General features: G+C 42.7%; 1 protein-coding gene and 1 long non-coding RNA gene across 2 annotated transcripts in view; one reads left to right on the top strand and one right to left on the bottom strand.

The window, feature by feature from the left end:
- Nucleotides 1–20,908, top strand: part of LOC126390157 (uncharacterized) — a 698,278-nt gene that overhangs the window by 353,651 nt on the left and 323,719 nt on the right. The window lies entirely within an intron of this gene.
- On the bottom strand, nt 3,361–6,902 carry rtn4rl2a (reticulon 4 receptor-like 2 a). Its single transcript, XM_050044293.1, has 4 exons — nt 6,644–6,902; nt 5,880–6,106; nt 5,500–5,733; nt 3,361–5,325 (listed from the first exon to the last, which is right to left on the bottom strand). The coding sequence occupies exons 1-4, from the start codon at nt 6,699–6,701 to the stop codon at nt 4,465–4,467; spliced, it is 1,380 nt and encodes a 459-aa protein (XP_049900250.1). The 5' UTR covers nt 6,702–6,902; the 3' UTR covers nt 3,361–4,464.

Here is a 20,908-nt window from a genome sequence, read left to right as displayed (position 1 = left end):
CCCCTATTATCACGTTTCAACCAGCAGCAGAAAGGAAAGGCGAATCCTGGCAGTTGTGGGTTGAACGGGGGTCACAGACAGGAATACGGCGGAGGATCATAGTGCTCTGTGGCGCAAGATAACGGCTTACCGGCGACAGAGAAGTCCAACTCCAGGTCCAGTAATTTCCTCTTTCGTTGGCGTCATGACTGCCCAGTAGTACCTGGACAACCGAGCCATGGCGGCACACAGGTATGTGGCATGTCAGAGGAGAAACGAGCCGTTCACATTTCTCTCTTTGTGGCAGGTAATGGCCCACAAACCTCACCGCACCGACTGTTCTTTACTTATGGAGGGACGCCGAGGAATGGTTCGCCCAGGGCATAAAACTAGCCAGGACTGCCTCTGCTTACAGTAGCCTAGAGGCTAACTTCTGCTGGCCAAATGGTTAACTAACAGTTTACGGCTCCGCTCTTCTAGACTCTCCAAATGTTATCGGACTGAATCTTCATAGTGAAATGAGTCATTTCACGGGGTTGTGACACTCAAAAAAATGTAGCCACTGATTTACAGACATCTCTTTCGCCATTTAAGTCAATGATTAAAAAAAAAAGTATTTCTGGGCCACAGGGCGTCACATGACGGACCCAGCAGTTGTAATTACACTGTTTGGTCACTGCAAAAATTGGCTTCAAAGCTCGGCGCACTTCCTGGGGGCCTGTGTAAGCTAGCTTGCGCTAAATCACTGTGCGGCACTTATACATAACGACAAGATGACATAGTTTGCTAACATTTACATAGTATTGAAATATATTGTTAGTTAGTTTTATCACCTTTTTTTATTACTACAAGTGTACAGACATTTTTGTGAGCCACAGTGGATTGTTTGTAATTTTACTAGCAAGAGACTCTGAAATACCATCCATCTCAGAAAACACCATCAAAAGTGTAGAGGGTGAGGCTAACACACCTAGCCATGATACAGCTGATGCTTCGCAAAGGAGAGAAGACCTCAAAACATTTAAAGAATTATCTCAAGGGCAACTCAGTTTTATACAATATATGTAGTGGGGGCATTGCTGAAGAACAAAAAATCCTTTCAGGTCCAATTCTGTGGCTGGTTCAGATGAGTTTTATTCACTGTGCTGTTCATAACAAGAGTGTCGACTTCTAATTGAAGATCAATTGAAGATTGAAGATCAGGGTTTTTATGCTATTACATCAAAGGGTAGCCCAAAACAGAGGGCTGAGCTAATCAACAGGTCCTATAAGACTCAGGAATCACTGGACAAGGTAATTAACAATACAATCTGATAGATCCAATACAGTTCAGATCAATCTTGGAGCCCCAGTCTCTTCAACACCTCAAGGACTGTTTTCCTTTCTGAGTATCTAAAACACACAGGGATCTATTAATGAGTAGAACAGGAAGGACAATAACACATTAAAATTAAAACTACAAGATAAAACATTTTCTTCTACAGGGTCCCTGCTCCAACTATTTTACAACGCAGAGGTCCTTGGTCTGTGAAACACTGACAGCCCTGCTCTAAGGAGAACCAATGAAACTCTAACTCAGAAATATGACACACATTAACTTCAGCTGAATTTCTGAATGCATTTTCACACAGAATAGATGTCTCTCCCCATTAACACTGGAGTAAGAGACGTTTTCATGTCATGTTGTATGCTTGTGAGACTTAAATAATTTGAACCTAACCTTTAACGTACTATTGTTGTTGTCATTGTCTCTTTGAATGCACACTGTGAGCAAGAGGAGGTGTTGTTCATGGTGTTATTGGATCATTGTACTGTACAGGGTCACTGAGATTGAGTTTACACTGCTCAGGCTCTGTTTTCATCTCCGAGCTTCCTGTTCTCCATTTCTCTTGGCTCAGTAGTTGCATAGTTGAGAAAGCTGGACAATTGCCTGGAGGACTTACACAATGACAAGTGTGTGCTTGTGTGTGTGTGCATGTGCCTGTGTGTGTGTGTGTGTGTGTGTGTGTGTGTGTGTGTGTGTGTGTGTGTGTGTGTGTTTGACTGGACAGCTGCCAAGACATAGAATGAAAGGCCCAAACAAACACATTTTGTTAAAACAAGTATGAATTTATTCTTTCCTCATGCTGCATCATTCAATAACCTCACTGTTATGACCACTGAAGAGCACCCGGGCTCAGTCTGACCTCCTCCACAAGACTCAATGATAGAGTTAGAGCAGCAAGATAACAGTGAATATTTTCTGAAATCATTCTTCATCAAGAACTGCAGTGACAGAAAATCACAAAGAGGCAGTTGTGTCTCTGTAACTCTCGGAATCAGAGAGAGAGAAAAAAACTGTGTGAGGTTGTTTCTGTTAAAGCAAGGCTAACTGGCTTTGTGAGTGGATCTGTGTGTGTGTGTGTGTGTGTGTGTGTGTGTGTGTGTGTGTGTGTGTGTGTGTGTGTGTGTGTGTGTGTGCCTCTGTAACATTACCTCCTACTCTTTCACTCCTACTACATCTCGGCCTTGCCCTCTTTACCTCTATCAGGGCGAGGGACCCTCTCCTTCCATCCCATCTCTGGCCTTGAGAGACGGAGGAAGCTTTAGGAGAAATGATGGGCATATAAGGGATAGAAGAAATGGAGTTACAATACATCAGCACACCTACAGTATCTTGATTCCTACAAGGCAGTGTGGAAAGCCGCTTTCAAGAGGGAGGGACTAATAAACACTGCTGAGGGAGAGAGTGGATGCCTATATTTGGTAACTTCCTCCTCCCTTTTTTCACACAGCTTCCGCTGCTGGCTCAGAACATTTCTTCTCCTTATATTTGCTGTCTCAGCATTACTAAATTCATTGTCAGTTTGAACTTTAAGCCCACTCTTCTATCACTTCACATCATGTCCATCCGTCTATCTGCATGTCAATGTGTCAGTCTTACTTTGTCTCCTGCTCTCTGACAGTCACCAAATTCTCTCATTGCTCTCTTTGTGTATTTACAAATCAGCCAATCCGCACCTTGTCTGTCCATCTGGCATTGCCCACCGATGAATCAGTGGAGTGACAAACCTACTGACGTATTTGCCTTTTGCAGAGGTGCCAGCTTGTGAATCCATTCATTCTCATCTATCCACACACACACACACACAAACCGACAGACAGATGTCCATCTCAGCCAGAGCCATTCTAAGCGCCTCTGTCTGTGACATCAGGTCCATGTGGTTTGTCCTTTCAGTCCACTTTAGTCACGGTTTAGTCACACAACAGCAATCTGCTACTTTTTTGTTGCAATTTAGATTTTGTTGTCATTTGTTTCATCCCACATTTGCTTTCAACACAAAATGACCACATGGAGAATCTTTGATTCCTTTTTTGTAAGTAATGATAAGACAAGCATGATTCAGGAAATATTCAGTGTATTTTTTTATCAAGATCTTCTGCATCAAAGTCAACAATCTTCACACAGTATATCAATATGTCACAGAAAGACATCCAAAAACCAAAATCTCTGGCTTCCTGACAGGAAGCATTCTTTCCCAGTGGTTGTCTCAAACGACACCACGTTGACAGAAAATGGTGTGAGTCAAATGGATGGAACAACCACTGATCAGTGGATTTATTACTTTTCTTCTGCAGGTTGTTGCTTCTACTGCCAGCATTATCCCTCACAGTGTCTCACTCTATTCTCACTGCCTCTTTTCTTATTGCTGCATGAACACCTTCCCCCTCCTTCCTCATTTTTACTCTTCCTCTTTCTAATCCTGTTTCGTTGAAATTCCCCTCCCCTCCTTTCCTCTTCCTGTCACTTTCCTTACCACCCATCCTTTTCCGTTGATGTCCCTGCACTGCACTCTGTCTTTCTCTTTTCCTCCCAGCTTCACAGTATATTGTCTTATAGTAAACTATCAGCCTTACTGTGCTCTGTCCTGTAGAAGCTCTCTCTCCTGGATCAAAATGAAAGTGATTGCACTGGACCACACATATCAGATATCACAAAAATATATACCTATTTACATGACACTTTAAGTGGTTACAGTGATGTCATTACTGTGCACTGATTCTAACAGTAACTGTAGTATTCGTAGCAGCCAGTTAATTGGGTGCAGTAATAGTAATAGTAGTTATAACTAAGTTGAGGTGACAAAATTGACAACATCATTCACAACTGCTATCAAATTGCACTGATATTAGTGATGGACTCAGCCCTCATCGCCCTGATTGCAGGGAATCATAACGTGACACCATACAGGTGAGACACAGAAAGCCATACCTGTAGAGTATTGTAGATGTATATAACTTTAGCTGAAGAACTCTTATCAGCTCTGAAAAGTATTAAGCCCTGTAGGTGGTAGATTCAGAATCTAACCGTCCCCCCATCTCCCTCGCTGGGCCTTGAGGATTGGCTTACAGCAAAGCGGGCAAAGGGGGTGTAGAGTCTAACAGGTATCCTCACAGCCTTATAACAGGCTGGAAGGGAAAGGGGTGTTGTACTAAGAGTCAGATTCAGCCAAATATCAGGTGGAGATTGAGGCAGAGGCTGAAAACAGAAAGGGCTTGTAGGGTGAGGAGAGACGGCGAGGTGGATGAGGGAGAAGAGGAAGATGGAGGCAGGTCGAATTCAGGTGGACATTCGAGCTCGAAGCATCGCAGGGTGACACCCGAGTCTTCGTTGCCGTAGTTTGCCCAGTACTCTTCTGCATCAAGTTTGGGCAGCGCCAGCTCCTCCTCTCCCAACTCGTACTTGACTACTGAGGTGGTTGTGGATGGGCCTTTCCCATACAAACCAGCTTTGACAGTCTCTGAGGCTTTCTCAAACACACCTTTCGTGGATGACTGGGGCTTGTTCTTGTGGAACCACCATCGGGTTTTGGTGCTGAAGGTGGTGGTGGTGGAGCCGGCAATGGAGCCAGGGTCAGGCAGGGGGCAGAGGGCAAAGTCCATCTCGCGAAGGAAGCGGAGGTCCTGGTTGCGGCGGGTGGAAGGGGAGGCGCAGATAACCTCAGATGAAGAGACACGGGCCTCACGGAACCACTCCCACAGGGGGCGGGCCTCGCAGCCGCAAGACCAAGGATTGGCATTGAGGCGGAGGAACTCGATGCCCTGCGTGTCCCTCAGGGTCTGACTGGGCAGCTCAGCCAGGGAGTTGTTAAAGAGAAAGAGCATGGTCAGGCGGCCGAGGTCACGAAAGGCGCGGCGGTTCACCTGCCTGATGCGGTTGTCGTGGAGGAGAAGGCGGTCAAGGTTGACCAGGCCGCGGAACACATTCTCTGAGAGAGTGCGAATACGGTTGCCATGCAGGAAAAGCTGGCTCAGGTTGATGAGGTCAGAAAAAATGTCATCCTGCAGGAAGTGAAGATTATTCTCCTGAGGAGGTAAAGAAAGGAAGGGTCAGCATGAAACAAGCAGACACACTGGGAATTGTAATATTTGTAACTGAACATTTGTGATGCTGTGTGTTTGTGTGGGTGGCTGCATGTGTGTGTGTATAACTGTGTGTCAGTTATCTGCATGCAGTATATGTATCTTCAGCGCCCCTACCTGCAGGTAGAGGAACTGCAGGCTGTAAAGCTTGTGGAAGATGTCATGGGGCAGGGCAGTGAGCCGGCAGCGGTGCATGTGGAGGCTCTGGAGTTTCTCAAGGCCGCGGAAGGCTCCCCCCTCCAGCCTGTGGAGGCTGGGGTTATCCCCCAAGTCCAACTCCTCCAAGTCCCTCAGCTCACTAAAGGCCCCAGCTTCTATCCACGTGATGTTGTTAGAGAACAGCCACAGGACCTGAATGAATTGAAGGTGATTATACTTGTCAGTGCATATTACTGAACTTTAAATGTGAAAAATATTACAAAAACATGAACTCTTCTACTCCTAAAAACTCTTCTCCTTCCCATCTTTTAAATACTATTTTCCACACTATTTCTTACCTGAGTCCCGAAGCCAAAAGAGCCAACTCTAAGCTCCGTGATCCGGTTATTCTGGAGGAAAACGCGCTGCGATTCATAGGGCACTCCGACCGGGACGGCGGTGAAGTTCTGCGCCTGGCAGCTAACAGTCATGGGGCTCGGGTAGCACACGCACAGGTGCGGGCAAGCCGATGCCGGACTTGGCTTGCCGAGGACCAGCCACACCACCAGCCAGAGAGAGAGACCGCCTGGAGGAGAGCGGGAAGAGAGGGAGGTTAGCGGGAGCTGTCCGTGGTGGTGATATCATCAGTTACTACACGTTACATCATACTGAGCCAAAACTATTGAAAATTTGCATTATTTCAGTTGTGATTCTATCTAGAATAACAGGAAGCACACTTTGCAGCTTTATATTTGTACAATAAGTTAAGTTTACGCATCAGTACTGCGCCTTTACGCACAGCATGGTCGGGAAAGTGTCAAAATATGTCAAAATATCTTTGCGTTAACACAAAGTTCGTCCTATATTCCACTTTACATTCTGCAGTCTGACTATTATAAGTCATAAAATAAGTAATAGTCTGACAGAACTACCGGGTTTCCTTTAATATTTGTATCATCCATCCAATATATATTTGTCGATCTTACATGTAATATTTCAAAGTACATCAAGCTTACTTAGATTAAAAACTAAAAAAGAATATGTTGCACAAGTAAAAGAAAACAGAACAGTTCTATGTCCGTACTGTTCAAGTATCCAAAACCAAAGACGGAGACAAACTTACTTTTGCAGTTGCGCAAGATGGAGCATCGTCGGCTCCGAGAAATCGAAGAGGTGTCCATTCTGAACCAAAGCCCAAAGCGAGTTAGCCTGAGAGGGCGAAGTAAAGCCTGCTATCTCCGCTGATGCCCTGGTTCCCGAGTCGGAGCGACTGAGAGTGTGCCGGTTGATGGCTACCAGTGTCCCATATATACTCAAGCATCCCGTAATTGCCTACGGCAGTGGGCACCGAGGAATCTCCTACGTCACCGATCCGGGGTCATGAATGAGTGAGGGCGGCAAGGAACGGAAAGGGGAGGGGCCGACCGTAGGGGATTCTCTTGGAGAGTTTGTACGCGCGTAAAGCCTGGTTGGAGAGGAGACGTGCGCTCAGACTCTGAGAGGAGGAGACTTTCTCGACGCACATAGGAACAAGGGGGAGGGAGGACTAGAGAGTGAAAGTAGAAACAGTGAAGGGAGGGGGGGGGCAAGGCACGGTGCCCGGTAATGATGACTGGGTTCTGTGGAGGAGCGGAGAACGGGTAGGAGAAGAGCGCACAGCTCGTTTCCTGGCTGGCTCTCTCAGAGACCGTTATGGTCTGCTTCCGGCGCACTGCAGCCAGACAGAAAAATACAGAAAAGGGCCTAGATAGTGCTGCCTTAGGAAAGGAGGATGCCCCCGAAATATGATTCAGCATCAAGGGAGAATTCTGCATCACTCAAAACAACCGTGATATTTGTTGCTGGAGGTGAAATACGACATGCTCCAGTCATGTTGTATGTACTTTTATAGCTCCTGACATAATTTCACTGATGATGGAGATAAAAGTGGCTAAACAAGGAGTGGACAGATAGAAGTGTACTTTTTTACTACTATTCAAGTACATTTGGGTCACTTTGACTCAAAGCTGTGGTGAAGTGAAGTGAGACTGGGACTTGCAAATGTAATTCCTCTCAGTTCTTATGGCGTATTTCTCTGTTTGTATTGCACAAGTTCAAATATTGTTAATTAGGTTCATCAGTGGGGGAGAGGGGGCTACTCTTCAACATAGTTTACTACTTGAATAGACTGAGTGAAGCCCCTGGACAGTGTGATGTAAAGCAATACAACAGACCTGCGATGTTAAAGGGATGGTTTCTGTTTTTTGAAGTGGAGTTGTATGAGGGACTTATCCATAGTCAATGTGTTACATACAGTAGATGGCAGTCGGCACGCCCCCAGATGGGGGGAGGAAGGTTGGAGTACCACCAACGAAGCTAAGCAATGTACTGCTGTGGAGGAGTCAGCAATAAAAACATATTTTAGTCACTTTAAATATCAGCTGAGGTGTATGCTATATTGACAGTATTTTCATAGCAAAACCTTTCCATCAGACAGCGATTTCCAAAATGGAACTGAAGCTGTTATAGTGCTCCATATCGCTTCATTGAGAAAAACAGCGACTTAAAGGGGAACTAATGTTTTTTTCAACCTGGGCCCTATTTTCCGATCTACTTTGTCTAAATGAGTGATAGGATGTTCAATATTTGACATTTCTCCAGTACGAAGCTAGGGCTGACCTGCCTGCAGCCCGTGAGCGCGTGCTATATTAAATAATAGGGCACTCAGACAGCGTCAAACAACGTCAAAATACGTCCACTAAAAGTGCATTTTTTTCTCACAGATAGGCTCAGATTGTTAGTATAATTATCAGACAACATAACTGAAAGGAGAAATGAACGTCTGTGTTTACCTTTAGCTGGATTCAGATATGTTCCTCTGCTTGTTGCTGCTCCCTCTCTCTCCTTGTCCGTCTCTGCGTCCGTGTAAGTCCGTGTACTCCGTGTTCAAATAAATACAGGAGGTCATCAAATTCAAATGGCTCATCCAGATCCAGTTGGTCAAAATCGGGTAAAAATTCAGACATGTTTGTTGTGGCAAGTCAAAACACTCACTCAGAGAGTGAAAGTCTAGCTCTGAAATCTCACGTCTCATGAGATTTTTCTTCTTCTTCTTTGGTGTTTTACGACAGTTAGTCTCGCGAGATTTGAGTTGTTGCAGGAAGTTACCGCTGGAGTGACCTTACAAAACACAGGAGCTGCTGATCCTCAATTAGTTATGTTTTTTATGTTTGTTTGGTTTGTGTTGATGTGTGACTTTGGTAGTGGTAAGTTTGAGTTTACCGAAGTCACACAATTATACAAACTAACTAACTGATCAAAGAGGCTGCAGACCATCAGCTCCCATGTTTAGTGAGTCTGAGTTATTGTTTTTTTCAATGGAGTCAGATGGCTTTGAAGAGAGCATCAATGTGGAGCTGAAGCCATTATTAGCTTCCCCGCTGAAACAACCTGTCTGACAAAAAGGTAAAGCACTGAAAATATTCTCAATATAGCGTACACTTAATCTGTCATAGATTTTTCTTAGGTGGGACTTTTTTAGGTTGCTAAAATATGTTTATTTGCAGACCACTCCTCAGCAGTACATTGCTTAGCTTCCATCTGGGCACTCCAGCCAAGCCTCCAAATTGTGGACGTACTGACAGAAATCCACTGTCTGTAATACACTGACTATGGACGAGTACCTCATACAATCCCACTTCAAAAATTCTGAACTATCCCTTTAACTACCTCTCTGAAACTCTTACCTGTGCTGACACTGAAAAATGTTTATTAGGTTTGAGGCTTGGTGTGTGCTGGATGCTCAAAGGTGTTTCTATCTTTCTATCAAATTCACTGAATAAATCAGTTGAAGAAAGACTGGCATTTGTATAAACAATAGCGGAAGCTCTCTGAGGCCCCTTTCACCCCTTAAAGGTCCAGTGTGTAAGATTTAGGGCACTGTATTGGCAGAATGGTTAATGGTAAATGGACCTGCATTTGTGTAGCACCTTTCTAGTCTTCTGACCACTCGCAGTGCTTTTTAAAACTACGAGTCACATTCACCCATTCACACACACATTCATTCATTGGTGGCCCGGGCTACCCCACAAGTTGCCACCTGCTACTCAGTTTTAACACACTGACACACCGATGGAACAGCCATCGGGAGCAATTTGGGGTTCAGTATCTTGCTCACAGATACTTCAACATGCGAATTGGAGGAGCTGAGGATCAAAGACTGATCCTTCAATTAGTGGACAACCCGCTCTACCTCTGAGCCACAGCCGCCCAGCAATGGAATATAATACAGTATAATAAGTATGTTTTCTTTAGAGTATAATCACTGGAAAATGAAAACTGTGTTTTCTTTACCTTAAAAGGAGCTGTTTATATCTACATAGGGAGTGGGTCCTCATTTATGGAGATCAGTATGTTGCCCTGCCATGTTTCTATAATAGCCCTGAACAGACAAACCAAACACTGGCTCTAGATAGGGCCATTCAGGTTTTTGTGTCTGCCAGTGTGGTTAGAAGCCCCTCTGCAACGAGCAGCATTGGAGTTACACTGATTTGTAATATGAAACTTTTGCTTTATTCAGTATTTAGTTTTAAGCACCTGGGCCATTTGTTTTGGAGAGGAAGAGACCTCTGTGGATAATTCAGCTCCCTGTAAAAACCTCCATGTAACAATGAATACTAGGTATGCACAATGTTGGATTTTTGCTGATATTTGATATGCCGATATATAACAACTTATTTGGCTGATAACCACTACCGATATTGATATATACATTTACCACATAATTTTAGTGATCATCAAGTCTCTTCTGTCATGGAATTAACATCATATTATGCATGCATACTCTTATCCTGAAGGTCCACCAGCAGATGGAGACATGAATAGAATGTGTTTTAATGTATGTAATATTCATTGATTGTGCAAAATAAGAGAAAGTTTGTTGGCCAATTCTGATTCAAAAGCCAATATCAGCCGATGACGATGATGTACTGTTCTATCAGCATGTTGGCCAATACCGATGATGTGCTGATATTGTTGTGCATCCCCAATAAAATTTGAAGGAATTCTGGCCGAGTAGTTGGTAGTTCGTAGTTAGTTGGTTGCAATCTACAATCATCACCACTAGACGCCACCAAATCCCCTTAAATTTTATACATATCACCTTTAAAGGCATAAAATTGTTCGCACTAGGATTCATCTCAAAATCCAACGAGAGCTGAGTGAGTGACTGATTATACTGCTGGAGCACCAATATACACTGTCATGTCTTTCCCAGAGAAAAGGAAATCGGGGTTCCAAAAGAGAAAGGAAAGAAAGCAAACTGACTTTGTAAAAGAAAATTGCAGAAGGTGCATGATAGAGACATGAATCAAGAGAGGAAGGGCAGGGGGCCCCTGCTACAGTATACTGAGTAGGGTGTAAAGTGTAGAATACACTCTGAAAAAGCTCAAGAGTTTAATGCAGACTTTCAAAATGACATTAACTTTAAGGTCTCTTTGTTTTGAACTTGTTTGCTGTCCTGTTTCATTTTGCTTAATTCATGACTCACTTTAGCCTTAATTGTTGCATTTTATTAGTGTAACTTTATATAAGAAATTCATAGAAATGATGAGCAAAATAACCTTCACAATAACCATTACAGCCATGTGAGCAGCACTGGAAGAAGTAGGACCTAACCTTGGAGACTAATCCCAGCCTCTTTTGTGTGTCTGACATTGATAATAAATGTAGATTGCTGCTCAGACTGAAAGGCATGAGGAGGTAGACAACAGAAGCGCATCCATTCATAGTAACACACAGGCGGCTCAACAGATGAGTATACAACGGAAGAAACAGTCACATGTAAGGGTGTATGCATGGCCACACACATGCACACGCACTAACATCCACACAGTGCGCACATACACGCACACATGTGTATACACAAGCTTCATTCTGCACAAAGCCAAGTGAGCCACAGGCATCATAAACAAATGAGTAATTGAGGGGATCCATTACACGTTGTGTTTTGCTGTTCACACCTCCTGCTCTGTCCTTATCAGGACTTGTGGACGAGCTTTTGTGCCCACTGGCCATCCGGGACCAACACCTCACAGGCCTCCCCTTCACACACACCCACAGTACCAGCTGTGCAAGTGTGTGTGTCTGTCTTTACACGTGCATTTGTATGCCTCTCTGCTGAGGCACAACTTTGTCTAAATGCCACCACAGAGTGTCAGTCAATCAGTGTTGTGCCAGTCACCCACACAGCAGGTTTGTGCTTCTGTGTAGGCACTGTCTCCTCAATGAGTGTGATGATGGCTATATGTTGTTTGTGTAATCCCCACACAGAGACAAACTGAGGCTTCCCCGACCCACACCCTCTCCTGCACATCTGCCAGCCCTTTTCTCTGTCCATCTGCACGTCTGTCTTTATCTGTCCCTCTGTCTGCATCCCGCTGTACCTCACTTTATTCTCCGTGGCCAGCTTTGATCCACTGTTAGCTACAAACAGAGCAGTGCGTCACTGCACAGACCAGCACAGCATGTTGTTATCATTCTGTGTGTGGTGTGAGACACCCTGAAATAAACTGATTGCATTTTCTACCAGCTGATCCTAATTAGCCTCCTGGATATGTTACTGTAGGTGTGGCTGTGTGATTCTGTCCTGTATGACGTCAACACTGCTAGAAGGTCAGAGAGGATGTTTGTAAGGGTGATGGGATACTGTATTAGAGGTGTGTCTGTTGCCAAGGTAACAACCCACATCCCTCTATTCTATGGTCTGTGATGAAGCTATTAAATGTAAGTAATATCTTCCTGTTATTGAACGGCAGCCCCCTTTAGAACAATTCACACTGGCTTAAAAGCATTTGTTTCTCTTTATTAACATTGTGGAGTGCTTTTGGGAGAGTGGCTTTTACATGGTTCATCTCATTAGTGAACACAAAAGATTGTGTTTGTACAACTTGTACACTCGGTGTGTTTGTGTCCCATTGGATGACACTAATGAGGAGGTATGAGATAGATAGGAGGATGAGCAAACATGGTTACAACAGACAGTGGGATGTGCTTGAGGTAAAAGACTTCTGGAGACAGACACACTCTGAAATAAACAGCACAAGACAGCATAGTGTCACGCACTTAAAGAGTGAGACAAAGACAAGCAGGACATTGTGGAAGGTGACTCAACATGTCATATTGTTTTGTAGGAAACTATCTAACACGTTTCTCACTGCCACAGTCCGTCTATCTGTCACACATGTTTTCACAGAGGCAGCAGCATCTTACACAGTCTGTCCAATTGTCTCAGACAAAGAGGCTTGTGCTATTCTTCAATGTCTTGCACCCCCCCCCCCAACAAACCTCCCCTCCTACATCAGATTTCTCTTTGTCTTCCAATGCTCCCTCCCTTTCTTGCCAGTGTCTTTCATTCGTTCTGTTCCTTGGCGTCAGCACTACCGCTTTACCATATACTGCTGCTTTCTTTCCACACACTGGCACACACTCTGCAGCACAATGGTTGCTTGAGTGAAATATAATTAGTTGGGGGTTTTTTTTCTTATAAGGGAAGAAGTTACACAGATCCTGAGGTGCTAGACAGCCTGTATTGTTATTTTCATCAATTTTAAATTGTACTTAAATGTCATGTACTTCAAAGTTGAACAGTTTGTGTTTAACAGTGATTTTGCTTCATTGTCAAAGAGAAACTTTGTTAACATAAGCAGATTAAAATGCATTTTACTGTTAAGCTGTTTTTGGTGTTTCTTAGAAGTAAGTCGCTGCTGTGATCTGCAGGGCTCTATAGACCCCCTGTTCTCCTCACTGTTAGTGTGCTGTGCATGTACTCTGTTGTCTTCAAAGGTGTTCTCTGCCAATTTTACACAGAAAGCTTATTTTAATCAGTGTGAGGAGTACTATGGTGTGAGGAGTATAATGTCATCTGTGGCCCTGGAGGTAGATGTCATCAGGGGTTAATTGGAAAGCAGACTAATCATGGCAGCTTCATGATATTGCTGCTAGAATACTCTTCAGATGTTATGTTTAATCAAATTACAACGAACTACCTTACACAATTTGTTGTAATATGATTAAACACATAACAATACACATATTAGAAATATGCACCAAGTAACCATATACCATCTGCAGTAACATTGATATTACAAGTCTACATCACAGTCCCTCGACAAGACAAAGCCTCCATATAGGTGAAAACAAAAAACACCTGTTTACATGCAGTGTTTCTCACCAAAATGATTAATGCAAATCTTATAGGTCTGAAAAACAGATTGAGTGCATATCATTCTTCATATAACATCTGCAAAAATCATTCAAAAGTCCTGCATTCTTTTCATCCATGTTTGCTAGTTTATAGTCCACCAACTGTCAATCAGCAGAATGAAACTGATTGCCCTGAACTGACAGGCCCTCTAAGATTTTCCGTGTTGTTGTTGTTGTTGTTTTTTGCTGCCTGAGATGCCTGATTTCATGCCAGCTTTTCTAAAAAAAAAAATGGAATGAATGTTGTGATATTCATTGCCATTTTGTGCAATGAAATTTCGATAAGTGAAAACTGATGCTGTCACAGGCTCCAAGGGTATTAGAATGAGCATTGAGTGTTTCCTGCAAAATTAGAATTGCAAAGGCATAGCCCCAAAGTCAGTTTGCTTTTTCCCCTCTCCTTTCTTTCTTTTTTTCCAAACCCTGATTTCCCTTTCTTGGGGGAACATATGACGGTGTACATTAGTGCTCTAGCAGCATTAGTAGTCACTCACTCAGCTCTTGCTGCGTCTAGCGACAAAACCTAGTGCAGGGGCGGACTAAAAACATTTTGCACTTTTAAGAGTTGAGAGGGGCCTCAGAGACCTGCTGAGACCAGACAGTTTTTATTTAGTTACAGCACTGACTACTTACAAATAAAAAAGAAAATGTAAACAAAGCCAAATTTTTTATCCCAGGCTTTTTGAGGGCCCCCACTCATTAGACCCTTGGTAATCAATCCCACTGTCTTAAAACCTGTAATGTTAGCCATGTGATGCTAATAGTTAGCCTTTTCACTGTATGTGTCTGTGACTCCAGTCACAGAGCAGCAGAGGTCCTGCAGCAGCAGTCTCATGATAAACAGAGAGAGAGAGGGACTGTGCAGAATACTACTCTACAATGAAATGAGAGTTTACCCATTTTAAACTGTCAAATTTGCAGTTAAGTTGTGGTGATTGAACAAATTTGCGAGGTCGCGCAGAATTCACAGGGATTAACTGAATTTGTTGTAACAGTTGCAATCACTACATCGCAACATTATGGAGGGGCTGGCTGCCAGTGTGTCCCCTCGGTACCTTTAAGGCCACACTAGTTGAGTCTACATTGTGCTTTAGTGTACCATACAATCAGTATTACTAAACATAATCACAATGATAATGACAAACTAATTGCAATGCAATGAACCTGGAGCCCACGGGCCCTCTGAGGGTGTGGGGCCCAAAGTACACACTGTACATGCCCAGAACAGAGCCATGGTGAGCCTAATAAATGCTGGTCTCAGTCCCAGTTTGTGTGGATAGCTCATACATACCATCCCTTGTACTGAGAGACATACAGTGACTTTATAAAATGATGCTTTCTCCCATAAAAAGACTGGCTGAATTTACTCTGACTTCTTTGGTCAATGCAACTTCCTGTCCTGCTCTTTCATCAGCAGCAGAACAATTGTATAACATTCAGCCATATGTGTTTGCATGTGTTCACATCAAATTGTCCACTCTCGCTCCTCCTCCGCGTCCCTCCCTCCCTCACTCATCCGCTCCATTTCTCTTCACAGCTAATGTGTTCAGTGTCCTCTCACAGCTCTCACAAATTACCAAAAACATGAAAGCTTTTTCTCCACACTCTGTCTCTCTGTCGATCTCATTCACTTTATAAGGTGTATAAGGTGTTTTTGTGAAATGACCCTCATCAGGCACTTAATGCTACGTGTTACATGCCCATACACAGTACACAGGCATATGGAAAGCTTCCCAGCATGCACTGGGTTGACTGACTGATAAAAGTCTTGTTTTACCTATTTTTCGACAGTTTTATAGCCGTACTGTGTTCATCGTTTTCACCATTTCCACACTTCCTTTTTTCCTTTTTTGCATGTCCTATCTGTCTCCCTCTGTCCCCCGTGTGTCCACAATCACTGTCCATTTCATTGTATTATTATACAGGAAAAGATTTAAATCAATATTAAATGTTACATTTAAACTGGCCTGACTCAGTTCAGACTGGTTTACAGCAGCTTCCTGTTGTGCAGTACATTAAAGACAGAGTCACAATCCAATACAAAATAAAAACAAAAAGAACAACAACAAAACACTTAGAATTCCTTAGAATTCCCTCAGTGTTCATTGTTCAGGAGGTTTTTCCCAGGAGCCAAATTATCCCAAAGAATCTCTGAAGTCGTCGAATACCAGCGCTTGGGCAGTGACTTCCAGCATCAAACATCAAGGAAAAAAGTCGTCCTTTAACTTCGGCATGATACGCAGCCGGTTACAGTTATTGTGTAATGGTGCCTGGTGGCGTCAAGAAGAAACACAGCGGGACAACAATGTAAGTTAAGGGGGCAGAAGTACGAGTAGGGCAGGCAGGGCATGTGTTAGCCAAACGAAACCACATGCGTTCATTGTTGAAGGAAAAAAAAGGCAATTTGTACTGACGTACTGCGTTTATTTTGAAAGAGACTGTATGCAAACTGTACATTTCCTGTGAAACCTGAAGTGTATTTTGAAAACAGGCAATGTATGTAACAGCAAAAGTTGACACGGCGTCCCAGAACGTCAACAACCAATGTACCCGGGGTATCTTGCATATGTCAAAGTGAAAAGTCCATAACCAAATGTTTATATGTGATGAGGTCAGAGTGAGAATGTGTCGGCAGAAGTCAGTTCCTCTACAAAATAAATAGACCCAATAATTTAAATGGTAAAAACACTAAAAATCTGTTTTCTGATTCTCATTGCAGCAGGCTGCTAACTATGATGGCCACATGAAAATGCAAATGTCCCTATCTAGAGTCAGTGTTTGATTTGTCTGTTCTTGGTTACTGTAGAAAAAGAAATCATGTTGTTTTCAATATTTCTGCCAATGTATCCCACTTAATCCTACACACTGGACCTCCAATGGCAAATCCTTAAAAAAAAATGATGATCTTAAACAATATTCAAGAAATGAACTTAGCATGATGGTCAGGTCTCAAGGATACACACAGTGATTGTCAGTGAGTATCACTGAATGGAAACATCATTTTATTTGATTTTGCATGAAAAATGACTTAAACCATTATCAAAATGGTTGCCAATTAATTTTCGAATCAATGTTTCAGCTGCACTAGTATATTTTTATTAGGTTTGTGTGCAAAAATCTAAATGTATAAAGAAACTAGGAAATTAAGTTATCAGATATTTGTAGTGGATTAAAAAGAATAACATTTCCCTCTGTAATGGAATAGAGCATAGCATTACAACAGTAGATGCCATTTAGAAGTGGTATACTGAAAGCTGGAAGCTGTGACTGTGTGTCACTCATAACTCTGTAATAAACATTTAGTTTTGGTTAGGGCCTATTCAGATTTTGAAGGTTTAGAGTGTATAGGGTCTTAGAACATTATGAAAGAAGTATATGACAGCCATTCCTGTGCTCTATTATGTTTCATAAGTTTGTGCAATCATTTTGTTGTTGATACTATTTGTTACACCGTTTTGGTGCTAAATTTAAGCATGTTTTACCTCTAAATCCCTCCTAAATCCCTCCTAAATAGACCCAATTTATGCAATTCCAAGACTGTTTATGGACCCCAGTGTGCAGAAATATTCCAATAGAATAGGCAAAAATAACACATTTATACTGCATGCAAAAAACTGGCACCAGCATAAAGTAGGCATGACTGTAAAGGAGAGACTCCTGGGAACCAATAGAACCTATTTTCACACAGACCCCTATGAAAATGGCCATAGCAGTTTTTCCCTCACCAAAATTTTGCCTATCTTAGGAGCACTATATAGCCCCTTTCCCCAGAAGCTAGCATGAGATGTTTTTCTCTTATCTTAGGAAGAGTGCTCTCAACAACTCATAGAATGTTATCTCACCCATGAGAACAAAAATAAGAAAACACTGGTGAATCCTAGAACTCAATTGTGTGTGTGTGTGTGTGTGTGTGTGTGTGTGTGTGTGTGTGTGTGTGTGTGTGTGTGTGTGTGTGTGTGTGAGGTGGAGGGACTTCACGTGCTAAGGGCCAATGGCTATATGTTTGGGTCTGACTGAAGGCAGTCTGAGTGTGCCTCCTCACTCTGAGGTTATTTAAGCATGTCCCGAAAACACTGCTGTCTCTCATTCTGGTTGTCCTCTCTGGTGTGCATGTGAGGTCTTTGTGAATATTGTCTTATTTGTCAAACTCACTCTTATTCTGGGTGCGCTCTCTCTGTACAGGCAAGGGTCCACCTATGGCACCGCTGACAAAAGACAGAGTTGGCTTCCTGAGGGCAAAAGTGTTACCAGCCTTGCCCATGGCTCAAAGAGGACGGCACCCAGTGTGCTGATGTGTGAACAAATTGAAGAAGCAAGAAACCTGCAGCATCGCAACCCTTAACCTTGGACTCCCCCTTCCTCCCCAGCTAAGTAGACACTGACTCTTATTAGTAGAGAGTGGAGGACCCTTTGAATATATTTTTCCTATTTGGTTTTAGTATATCTATATAATAGATAAGCTTTCAACCTTTCATGAGCTGTTGTATTTTGCCTTTGCAGAGACTGGTTTTTCAAATTAGAACCTGTGGGCCCACTGCAACACACTGCAGTGGGTGTGTTTTATATCTTGCTTTCTGCACGAGGCCCAGTGTGTCATATTTCAAGGTCATACACCCAAACAATGTGTCTTTTATAGTTCAAGGTAGCCTCTCTGTTTGTTGTTGGCTGACGCACTGCGGTAAGCAGAAAATTTGAAAGGAATTGGGGATTAACCAAACTGGAAGAATCTCGTTTACTCTGGGAAGACAGTCTCAAAACGTATAAGAGGACCCTCCGCAATGCCAGAGCAAACTATTGCTCAGCATTAATAGAAGAAAATAAAAACAACCCCAGGTTTCTTTTCAGCACTGTAGCCAGGCTGACTGAGAGTCAAAGCTCTATTGAGCCTTGTATTCCTTTAGCCCTTAGCAGTAATGATTTTATGAGCTTTTTTAACGACAAAATTCTATCTATTAGAGGCAAAATTCATGACCTCCTGTCCTCAGATAGTACCTATCTAACCTCAAACATAGCTGTAAGACCTAATATATATTTAGATAGCTTCTCCCCTATTTCTCTTCAACAATTGGTCTCAATGATTTCTTCATCTAAATCATCAACATGTCTCTTAGACCCCATCCCAGCTAGGCTACTTAACCTTTAGTTAACACTCACTTATTTCACATGATCAATATATCTTTTTTAACAGGCTATGTACCACAATCATTTAAGGTAGCTGTCATTAAACCTCCTCTAAAAAAGCCCACCCTGGATCCAGAGGTGTTAGCCAACTATAGACCGATTTCTAATCTTCCCTTTCTTTCAAAGATCCTTGAGAAAGTAGTCGCAGACCAGCTGTGTGACTTTCTCCATGATCATAATTTATTTGAGGAATTTCAGTCAGGATTTAGAGTGCATCATAGCACTGAGACAGCACTAGTTAAAATTACAAATGATCTTCTGATTGCTTCGGACAAAGGACTCATCTCTGTACTTGTTTTATTAGATCTTAGTGCGAGATTTGACGCTATTGACCATCAAATTCTACTGCAGAGACTGGAACACTTAATTGGCCTAAAAGGTTCTGCACTGAGCTGGTTTAAATCTTATTTATATGATCATTTTCAGTTTGTTTTATGTTCATGATGAATCATCTCCACATACTAAAGTTTGTTTTGGAGTTTCACAAGGTTCTGTGCTTGGACCAATTCTGTTCACTGTATATATGCTTCTGTTAGGTAACATCATTAGAAATCACTGTAAATTTCCATTGCTATGCAGATGATATACAGTTGTATTTATCGATAAAGCCAGAAGAAACGGATCAATTATCTAAACTTCAAAATTGCCTTAAAGTTACAATGTGTAATTTACGTGGTTGTTTATTAGCAATCATTAGCATCAGCTATTGCTTTCATAAATATATTTTTACTTGTCTGATGATATAGTTTCTCTGTATGGCATTGCTCTGGCCTCTAGCACTGCCATAAGAAATCTCGGAGTAAGATTTGTCTTGTAACTCCCATTTAAAACAAACTTCACGGACTGCATTTTTTTATCTGCATAATATTGCGAAAATTAGGTCTATCCTGACCCGAAAAGATGCACAGAAATTGGTCCACGCTTTTGTTACCTCTAGGCTGGATTACTGTAATTCCCTATTATCAGGTAGCTTTAATAAGTCTTTAAAAACACTCCAGCTAATTCAGAACGCAGTGGCACGTGTACTAACAGGAACTAAGAAACAAGATCATATTTCTTCTGTTTTAGCTTCTCTGCACTGGCTCCAGTGCCGTGCACAGATATTTTGTGAGTCAGGTGCCCAAGTAAAAAAAAAGGGCATCCCTTTCACATTGTTTTTTTTTTTTTTTTTGCATGCAGGCATGCAAAATTTTTGTTTTCTTGTTGGTTTGCAAAGCAGGCCCTGCCAGGAGTTTCTATGTGTCTGCCGGCATGCTTTCAATTGAGAATTGATGCCATGACCCAAATTTAAAAACTTAAGAAACAGAAAAAATGTGTTGCTAAAGGGCACTTATCTCATCAGAGGGCAAAAGGGCAGGTGCTTGAGCACCACTTGGGGTCTGTTTGTGCACGTGCCTGACTGGCTCCCTGTAAAATCCAGAATTGAATTTAAAATCCTACTCCTAACTTACAAAGCTCCAAATGGTCACGCTCCGTCATATCTTTGAGAGCTCATAGTGCCATATTATCCCACTAGATCACTGCGCTCTGAGAACGCAGGGTTACTCGTGGTCCCTAAAGTCTCCAAAAGTAGATCAGGAGCCAGAGCCTTCAGCTATCAGGCTCCTCTCCTGTGGAATCATCTTCCTGTTTCAGTCCGGGCGGCAGACACTGTCTTCAAATTTAAGACTAGACTTAAGACTTTCCTCTTTGATAAAGCTTATAGTTAGGGCTGGCTCAGGCTTGCCTTGTACCAGCCCCTAGTTGGGCTGACATAGGCTTAGTCTGCTGGGGGACCCCCTATAATACACCGGGCACCTTCTCTCCTTCTCACTGAAAAAATTCACGTCCTATTACTGCATGTCACTAACTCGGCTTCTTCTCCGGAGCCTTTGTGCTCCACTGTCTCTCAGGTTAACTCGTATTGCAGCGGTGCCTGGATAGTGTGACGTGTGTGGTTGTGCTGCTGCCGTGGTCCTGCCAGATG

The sequence above is a fragment of the Epinephelus moara genome, chromosome 5 (assembly GCF_006386435.1).
Source record: "Epinephelus moara isolate mb chromosome 5, YSFRI_EMoa_1.0, whole genome shotgun sequence".
In the NCBI taxonomy this organism is placed as follows: domain Eukaryota; kingdom Metazoa; phylum Chordata; class Actinopteri; order Perciformes; family Serranidae; genus Epinephelus; species Epinephelus moara.
The sequence above is the reverse complement of the archived record's forward strand: the minus strand, read 5'-3'. Positions and strand labels throughout refer to the sequence as shown.